Source organism: Maylandia zebra, linkage group LG7 (assembly GCF_041146795.1).
Source record: "Maylandia zebra isolate NMK-2024a linkage group LG7, Mzebra_GT3a, whole genome shotgun sequence".
Classification (NCBI taxonomy): Eukaryota; Metazoa; Chordata; class Actinopteri; order Cichliformes; family Cichlidae; genus Maylandia; species Maylandia zebra.
The window spans coordinates 23,254,245-23,264,657 of NC_135173.1; the positions used below are offsets into that span (position 1 = coordinate 23,254,245).

The window sequence follows — 10,413 nt, forward strand, 5'->3', positions numbered from 1 at the left end:
ATAGTCACTAGAACGTCTGTTCCCACCCACATGCAGGAGGGCGTAGCGACATGTTTGACTCCACTCATCTAAAAGCACATAGTGCCCAGACAGAGTGGCGCATGTTAGCTTTACATAAGGTGCCTGTTTTGTACGGCTCAGGAACCTATTTCAACTCTCCCGTTTGAAGAGTAAAGTGAAACTGAATCAGTACCTAGTGAGCAGACTTCTTAGTGGTTGTTTGCAATCTACAACAAACAGGAAATTCAATGAACAAATCATAGAAGGTGTTTCAGAGTTGCAAATCACACAATATTAAAGGATATCCAAAATATTGAAACATAACTAAGAACCACTCATTGCCTTTCACACTTTCTGTATTTTTTGATAGATAGACATATATATACACACACATATATACACACACATATATATATATATATATACAGCAGCTGGATAGCGTAGTGGTTAGACTACACGCCTTTGGAACAGAGGATCACAAGTTCGATTCCTGCCTATCGAAGCAAGCCTACCGCAGACATGAGCGACACAGATAAATATGAAGGCATGCCGGCTCGGATGTCGCCCGGATCAACAAGGTCCGCATCAGGTGTTGAGGAACCAGGACACCCTGACGAAAAGTGGGCTACTGGAACAAGAAGGCATCGATGGGCGTTGTTGGAATGCTACTACGCAAGTAACCCCGCCGGAAGGGGCTACATGAATAGGATGAGGGACCTATGGATTCTTCGATACCCAACATTCACAATGACGGCAAAAAAGGGCTCAGAGAAGAGCTCGAGAGGATGTGGAGGGTGAAGGTAACGGTGGTCCCCGTGGTAATCGGGGACCACCCCCGATATATATATATATATACACATATATATGAAATGGGGGAAATGATTACTTGGTCCCCTGCTGAATTTGTAAGATTGCGTCATTGATTTGCTCAATTACAATGAAAAAAATTTAATCAGATTTTTATGGTAGTTACAATTTAATAAAGAAAGATAAAATACTTACTCAAAAATCCAGAAAAAAAATGTGTTACATAAAAGTTGTTACATAAAAGTTAATACATTTATTCACATGTCACTGAGTGAAATAAGTATTTGAACCTTACAATCCAGACAGAGTTCAGTCTCCCACCTATTGGCTGTGTCTCACATCACAATAAATAAATCATCAAGTATAGATAAAGCACAACTGTCCACAGAAAAATGCTGAGTATGATCCAAAGAACACCATCCCCTCAGTCAAGCACAGAGGTGGAAACATTATCCTTTGTGGCTGTTTTTCTGCTAATAGTACAGGACGACTTCATCACATTCAGGAGCCAAAGTTGGGACCACATACTGTAAAATCTTGGCCGAGAACCTCCTTCCTTCAGAGGTCTAAAGATGGATGCGTCTTCCAGCATGAAAATGAACCAAAACATACTGCCAACAAAGAAGTGGTTAAAGAAGGACAAGTTAAGGTCATGGAGTGGCATAGTCACCAGACACTCGGCCTCAATCTTACAGAAAATCTATGATACGTATGCAAACCTGGTGAACACCTATAAAAAACGTCTTCCTACTTCCAGCAGTTGCCATCAAGGGTTTCTGCACCAAGTACTAAGTCGAGTTTTCCGTTGGGGATCAAATACCTTTTTCTCTTAATGACATGCAAATAAATTTATAACTTTTATATATTTTGTGTTTTTTCTTGATTGTCTATCTCTCTCTCTTAAAATGAAACTACCATAAAAATGAGAGAATGTTCATTTCTTTAGAAGTGAGCAAACTTATTTCCCCTTCTGTATATTCCTTTACAGCACTAGATGCTCATAATAAATAAAGCCAAAGTTTCAAATGATGATATGAGTATGTGTAAAGGTAATCTGTGAGTCAAAGACCTATGAGCTGCTTCACACTATCCTAAATGTTCAGCTTCTGACACTCTTTTTCTATTTTGTATACCCCTGCGTGAATCAACACCGCATCACGGTGGAGGGTTTTGTGCAAGATTTCATGAGCTATGGCCAACTTGCCCCTGATACGGTCTCCCATGTCTCCCTGGCGGTGGGGCCAAACAAAGAGTGGTTCAGCAAATCCGGGTGAGTGGAACAAATCAAGGGTCCAGTGTACCCTGCCTGAGCATGGTTACTGAGGTCCTACCATCAGGGGAAGTGGTATTCTACATACACCGTTGACAGTGGAGATGGGACACTCCTGACTTCGACCGAGAATATAGTTAGGAAGAACACCTTTAGGAGATCCTCAGTACCATGCCTTCTTTACTGTAAGCATAGTCTGGGGAGGAAGTGGAAAAATCACCCATCACTGGTGTTGAAGTCGCTGATGTAGTTAAACAATTGAAAATGTTAACGTAGGTTTTTTAACAGCAGGATTTAAAGGAATTTGTTTAAGTAACACCACCCACATAAAAAAAATGTTACTCAAATGAAAGTGTATTCACAGCAGTATTTTTATTAGTTTGTAGAAAGTAGTACAAATGCACAGACATAATGAAAACAAAAAAGGTATGTTTGTATGTAAATATTCTTTGACAATGAACATAAATAGGGTAGTGTAATACCGAGAACCAGAACTTCCTCCTCCAACAGAGAACACAATTCTTAATCAGCCTTTAAAAATAAAAAGAAACACATTATATTTGTATAAAATGTTCAAATGTAAGACAGAAAACTGCGGACCAGCTGGAAAGATCTTAGAGGGAAATAAAATCTACTCCCTTAACCATTAAGATGCTCCACAAAAGCCTGTGGTTGTGGTATAAAGCTATTACAACTGATTATTTTTTTAATCTTTGTATTGTTTTGGTTAAAGGGTCAGTGCAAACTTCTGAATTATATGGTTGAGAAATATAAACGAAAGCTATGATTGGACACCAGTGAAATACTTTGGATGGGAAGAGGACTTTTCTGAGTCTGTACACCTTCCCTGAGCTTGAAATGAGTCATCAAATGAATCAGTATTAGTGGTGGATCAATGTCAAAAACCTTCAACCAAATTTCAAAATAGCTGCAGAAAGTTTAAAGTTAAATTAGCAGAGATGGAAACTGACAGCACAAATCATTTAATTGCAGGAATAAACAATGGCCTTGTGCATTTTACTGCAAGATTTTGCTGTGATTGAGACATGTTGCACTTAGCGGCAAACAGTATATGAACATTTGCTTGTCTGGGTACTTTCATGTTGTTTGGTGTCAGGCTGAGTTTATGGTCAAACTTACTCTCTGCAGGTCAAATAAATGGTGCCTCCAACTCTAATGATATATGTACACATCTACTTTTTTGTGCTAGGTATTGCCAAAGTCCCAGTGCTGGGACTTTGGCAATACCTAGCACAATGGGTGAGCCTTGAGACAGTGATGATAACCCCAACTAACACCTCTGAGATAAACTGGAAACCCAGCTGTGACCACAGACATATCAGCATCTGTTGTGTACCAAACAGGAACAACTGTCAAATGGATAGTGACAGGTGTGAAGGAAAAAGACTGATGGAACAAAGAGTGAATGCTCTTGCAGCAACATAATAACACCCATGATTTTGGATTTACATGTTTAACAATGACATGTCGGCAAGACTGATGTCCACAGTTAGTTTAACAGTTGCTTCATAGTCAATTGTGTCATTGGTCTATTTGAGATGGAGAGAGATAAACCAAATTCCATTACTTTAAAATAGCTCAGAGAGGAATAAACTGGCTAACTGCTAATTTGCATCCAGGCTATATCTAATGCTAACCTCTCAAGCAGAGCTTTAACCTGCTTCACTATTAGTATGGTTTAATTTGTCCCGCGTTAAAACAGAGCATCGACCGATAACAGTAGACACCGAATTTCAGGTACTGAGGGGGGAACCCAAAACTACGCACACCTGGTTGTGATGGACCACAGTTAGCCCGGGCCTTTGTGATAGGATAACGGACACTTCCATCAGCCAACCAGCCTGCATCACAGTGGTCCAATCCCATCAGTTTCCATGCAGCATACAGCTGGCCCACTTTGGCAATCTGACTTCCATCACTGGAACAAGCCTGGATTGCTTCAGTGAAGTTGAGCTTGGTTGTGTTCTCTAAGAAGTAAACTGTCCCTATCCAGAAGAGAATAATCATTGAAGAAACTGTAATGACCTGGAATTTTTAGATGTAAAAAAATGAACTCAAACATGCTCATACTCACCCTTAACAGACGCAGCGAAGCAGAAAGCGTCATATCGGTGAAGGACACGGTCTCGTTGTCCATAGCTCCGTAGACCAGGAGCCAAGTTCTTGCCCCCACAACCATCACGTGGGATTGTGATTGGATACTGCACTGTGCCATCAGCCAACCAGCCAGCATTACACCAGTCTAGCCCCTCCTCCCATGCTGTAAAGAGCTGCTCAAATGTAGCCAAAGTAGCATCCTGATCCTGGCACTCTTTTTGGGCCCTGAAGAAGTTATAATGGTAGCGTCCTTTCTGAGAGTAGTAAGGAAACACCACACCTGTATGTGAAGGAACAATGTATTACAACAGTTTCTCAATGAGTACATTTCTTTTTTAATTCAACATGATCAGAAAACCCCAAAATACAACTCAAATAATGCTCATGTCAAATCTTAAGTATATTCTGAAATGTAGAGTTCAGAAAATCCTCTTTTTTTTCATTTATGACTGGTAAAAAAAATAAAGTCAGCATTTTTCATTTTTGTTTTGCAAATTTAAAAAAAAGAAGATTGTTGGATGGAAATAGGTTACATTTGACTCCCATTTATAAAGTGCCATTTCACATGAAAACACCTCCAAGTAGGGTAGTAGTCCCCCACAGCAGTCATCAACGACACAGAGTGGGCATATTTCACCCTGGCCTCAGATGTGGAAGTGCTATTTCTCCCCCCAGCCGCTTCTCACACAGCTCAAGCTGGAGCCTATCATTTGATTATGCTAAAAAAAAAAAATCATATCATCTATAAAAAGTAGAACTAAGATCCTGAGACAAGACACCCTCCGCAGCATGACTGTGCCTTGACAATGTGACAAAGGACAGGTCTTGTGGAGTCCAACATGCACACAGCTATACCACAAGTTTCACGGGAAATGTAGGGTCACCAAAATACATTATTATATTCTTAAAATACATCTACAAACAAGAGCACCTTATAGCCTATAAAGCTGCTATGAAAAATAAATCCACTTATTCATTGTCCTTTTACAGTGAATCCTCTCTTAAGCTTTCACTTTGTTTAACAAGTTAACGTTTATCACAAACTTTGTCTGCATAAAAATAACAAAACTGCAAGTCCAATCTGATACTAGATACTAGATGAAACTAGATACTGTTATTGTTAATCTATTTGATGATTTCAAATACTATGATGTCTCTGGTACTCAGGGCTGTTGAAGGCCCTAAAATAATATGCATAATCTGCTATTCTATGGTAATGTGATTAATTAAATATTTGTTTTGCAATATGTACTGTTGGAGATCAAACAGAACTTGATACTGGGCTCAGATTTTAAACCCATTTATTGAAAATTGCTCATTCAGCATATAAGACTTGGGCTTCATTTCACTTATTTTGTACATTTTATATGGTCCTATGGAAATGTTTTCAAATATAAAATCAATTCATAATTTAGGAAACAAATAATAATTTACTTTTTTGCTATTAGAAGTACCATTATTATTTGGAAGCGTAGAGCCTAATCCAGCTATACGGTAGGGTGAAACCATAGAGAGGTCTCCATTCTAACACAGATGATTGATTTGATTGATTTATGATTTTATTGAGTTCAGCTCCCTCTTGCTCTTGGAACCAAAAGTCCACAGCATTTTTTGTGGCCCCCACAAGAATTAATCCAACCTGACTCACGTTGAGGCCCAAACTCAAAAACAAAAATCTTACCCCGTAGCTCCAGATCCACCGTCACACTGTCATCCTCCAGGCCATCAATCACTTCACAGCGATATCTTCCTGTGTCGTTGACCTGTAGCTCATTGATTACTAGAGACATGTCCCCTGGCGCTGAGCGTCGCAGGCGCACGCGGCCACGGAAGCTGCCGTAGCTGCGGTGGCGGCTTCCCATGGCAACCATAACCTCAGTCTCCTTGAAGAAGGCATCAGCAGAAACTTGTGGAGTCATGGTGTTGGCAGGCAACCAGGACCATTTGACACGGGTCTTGCGTGGTATAGTCAGTTCAGGCTCATAGTGGTAGTGACACGGAAGGGTGACAGTGCTCCCCCTAGTGGCTGACACTGAAGACTGAGGGGATTCCACGTGGAGACGAATCCCATTAAAATAAACTAGAAAAGTCAGAAGAAAGACAACATGTTAAAAGGCCGAATTAAAGCAAACAGAGCCAGTCTAAATGGAAGGTTTTTATCGAAATTTACCACCATCACAGCAAAATAAACTTGTACCTTCCCCCGTTGTCCTCCTGTATGAAGTCTATGAAGGTCAATTGTGCCTTCACCCAAATGGTTTATATTATTAGCCTGTATTTTACAGATAAAAACTATGATAATCAGTGCACAGTCGGCATGCATGTTTACCATTTGCCAAATTATTTTGAGTTTCATAGTAACAATGCAAATCTGATTACACGATACTCAAGTCTGTAAAGTCTGTTTAGAGTTACAGAAACATGGATGTGTTTACCGAAATGTGGAGAAAAGAAGATAAAAGAATATCCCAAAAACACATGTTACATGTAACACAAACACACATCGCTCACTACTAACAGTATTTGTTTTGTTAGCCCTGGATGACTGCCTGTAAATTCATAAATTACAGCTGCTTTCCCACATCCTAATTAGTTCCGACCAGCTGTGTGTTGATGCATGTACCACAGAATGTGTTAATCATGTCCACACAAACACACGGACAACCTACTCTCTCCGTGTCCATTCCCGTTGCTGATGTCCTGGTAGTGAAAACCATTGGTGTAGCCGAGGATCCTGCCCTGACAGCCCGGCAGCAGCAGGAGATACACGCAGGTGGCCAGAAGGGGGCGCGGTAGACTGAGCATGGCTGCAGCAAAGCTCATTCAGCTCCTTCAGCTTAAAAGCTGTCGAAAATACCCAACAGGACTATCACAATTAAACTGAGCGCCACAGATTAAACGCTCTCGAACGATCTATATGTGTCTGTGCTTGAGAAAGTTACACACTATCGGTTAAAACGCAAGTCAGAATAAATAAATAAGATTTATTAGGAAAAAAAAACTGTCTGCGAAACACTTTCAATGAATTTGTGTAAAAGTACTCTCATTGATCCTTTCACATTTCTTGGCGTCAAATAAAGCAAATGCACAGACTGAAGAGACGGAAGAAACTTTCCCTAACAGCTCGGTCGTTAGACAAATGCCGACAAATCTCTCATCGTATTAGCTTAAACTTTCCTGAGTAACAGAAAACTATAAGCCTTCTTTTATCTTCACGAAAACATTAAAAGGTTTCAGCTCTTTATAAGTAAAGCCTTCTGTTTTACCACCTGAATAAAAGATAATGTTCATGGGACCAGTTATAAAATACAAAAATAATCCAAATCTCACTCACAGAAAAGCAGTTGTCCGCTGAACGTGTCTTCGCTTCACTTACTCCTCATCCTCTGTCTCTGCTCACCGGACCGTCCTACCAGCCAACCAGTCAGGGGGAGCGCGCGCCAACGTCACGAGCTGAGGCATCTCGAGCAAAGACTTCATCACCGATGAACCAATGAGATCGTCCTGCAATGGAGACACCGCCGCCGCAGCACGTCATAACTTTTTCTACCGACTCTGATGCGTCAACACAAGAGTGCCAAACTAATGCTAGTGCATGCAGCCTAGTTTGCCTTTGCAAGTGAGCCAAACTGCTAAATCCAATGCTCAAAAGCCTTTATTATAAAAGAGAATATCTCTGTGTGTAAGTATAGAGAAACTGTTTTCATATTAAATGGAAAATACATTTGGAAAGTTGGGTCAACTCAAGTGAAGTCATCGATTTTAAAATAAAACACGAATAAACATGTAAAAGCAATCAGAAGACTTCCTGGTTTAAAGCACAGAGAACAAAAACGGGTTTTAAAAAGGTTGGGATGTGATCGTGATTTACTACTGCAAAGGCCTGATCTTCACCATGTTTTAACTTGGACACCGTGAAAACTATGAGCATCTGTTTTGCAGACTTCAGTGATCTAATGGGAGTGTCCAGAGTTAAAAGACCAGGGCGTTGACGGGGTATCAGCCTCGCATGTTGTAATAAATGTGATAATATCCAACATTTTTTGATTGTAATCCCTTCATTGCACCTCTTAACTGCCCAGATTTCCTTCGGGGGTTTCAGTTTAGCTTCCACATAACTCCTTTCCTCCACTTTAAGTTTAATTTCGCCTATTTTATGTCCTAAAAGTAACAACTAGGCCACATTAATATTGTTAAAAAGAAATTTAAAAAAACAACCTTAGCTTTCTAAACTGCCTTGGATTAGGAGCAATATTGTAGCCTACTATTATAATATTTCTTTTTCAACTTAATTACTTTTAAATCAAGCTTCTTGCTTTATTTTTATTTTATTTTGTAGCATTTTATCTGTCTAACCTTAAGTAAACCTGAGTAGTGAAGCAGTTTTGCTTGAGAAAAGTTATCCAGTGAGCAGTTCAAACATTTTGACCATCTCACACAATTTCAATAGTAAAAGGTTGCATTAAACATTCTTATGTTTATGATGCCACATGGAATAAGATCCTAAACAGTAAATATGACTGCAGCACACACGTAGTGTACTACATCTTGCATACAGATGGAGCCTGCTATTTGACAAAAAATTTATAGGGGTCAGTTCAGTCCAGTCAACCTCTTTAAGACCTCACAAAAATGTGCTCAAATCCAACCAGACAAACCCAAAATTTAAAATAAAACCAAAACCTGATCTGTTATTACACAAATGTAGCTGTGTAATAACAGATAACAACTATGTTATCTGTTATTTCGCAGAGTTTAAGTATAGCTTGAAGACATTGTAGCTTCATGTAAGCATTCATTCACATAATCACAGCTAAAGTTTAGAGCAAATTCAAAACAGAGAAAAATCCTCAAAGCCTAATTAAAATTTAACAGTGCAGGTAGATTATATTTGTAGTAGTCAGTGCAAGCTCTAAAGAAAAAAATCCTCAAAATCTGGTGCCTTTAAAGAAGAGCAAAACAAATAAGTTATTTATATCTTATTAACACCTACAGACATGTAAAAGCTGCCTAGTCTCTGCAGTATTGTAAAATTAGTCATTGTCAGCTTGTGGATTCGTGTATAATGAGGCTGACAGAAAATATTCCATGCCATGTTTGGCCCTGACCTCAAGTAAGATGGAAAAAATATTGCCATATGAACTCATATTTCAGTCACTAGCTGAAACAAAAGGAGACATTGTGGGAAACAAGAGCAATTCCAGTTCTCCACTGAGGCCTGTAAAATGTGCCGCCGCCTGAATATCTGAGTGAGGGCTGAAGGTGCATATGGAAGCTGCCCTCTTGACACTGCTACACGGTGAACCTTAAAACTGCCCTGGCACGACAGCACCATCCTCCAAATGATCATCCTCCAACAGAGTCCCTTCAAAAAAATAATCTTCTGCACGCAATGCTTTCCTCTGTGGGCAGCCCTCTGCAGCCACTGATGTTTTTCTAGTGACTTCACTAACACCCAGCCAGCATAACAGAAACCCAAGCCCGCCACTATTCCTGCAGATGGTGGGGGGGTGTGGTAGTGGATTTGGGGATGTTGAGGAAAAAGTTGACCCAAATCCCTGGAAAACATTAAAAGAATGGATTTTAATGAGTAAACAATGTACATGCTAGTCATACAATTTGTTTGTTTTTCCACAGTCGCCACACTGAGAATGACACCGAGGGCCAGACATATGTAGTTTAAACACACGCTTTCATTTTAGTCAAAAATGTATGTCTCAAAACTTTTTCACATGTAATTTGGTTCACATGAAATGCCCAGTACAAAAAGTTTATCAGCTTTTGTGAAATACGGTTACTGTATGGAGAATGTAACCAAACCATATCCATTCAGATTTAAAAGCAATATAATTCAATTCAGTTTTTTTATACAGCTCCAAATTACAACAACAGTTACCTCAAGCTGCTTTATATTGTAAGTTAAAGACCTGACAATAATACAGAGAAACCTCAAAACAATCAATCAGATGACCCTGTGTGAGCAAGCAAATGGCGATTGTGGGAAGGAAAAAAGCCCTTTTAACAGGAAGAAACCTCTGGCAGAACCAGCTCAGGGAGGGGCGGCCATCTGCATTAATGTTTTTTATGTTCTTGTACGTGTATTTATTTCTAAAGTTTACATAGTTTAACTGTTATTGTACATACCAGCCACATAAGTTGTGACTTCATCAGTCTGAGATTGATTGTTGATGGCTTTCTGAAGCCTCTACACACCAATA

General features: G+C 39.6%; 1 protein-coding gene across 1 annotated transcript; it reads right to left on the reverse strand.

Moving 5' to 3' along the window:
• Positions 1 to 2,424: 2,424 nt before the first annotated feature.
• hapln3 (hyaluronan and proteoglycan link protein 3) lies at positions 2,425 to 7,644 on the reverse strand. Its single transcript, XM_004564534.5, has 5 exons — positions 7,530 to 7,644; positions 6,865 to 7,039; positions 5,877 to 6,275; positions 4,173 to 4,475; positions 2,425 to 4,083 (listed from the first exon to the last, which is right to left on the reverse strand). Exons 2-5 carry the CDS (start codon positions 7,016 to 7,018, stop codon positions 3,767 to 3,769), a joined length of 1,173 nt encoding a protein of 390 aa, XP_004564591.3. The 5' UTR covers positions 7,019 to 7,039; positions 7,530 to 7,644; the 3' UTR covers positions 2,425 to 3,766.
• Positions 7,645 to 10,413: the final 2,769 nt, after the last annotated feature.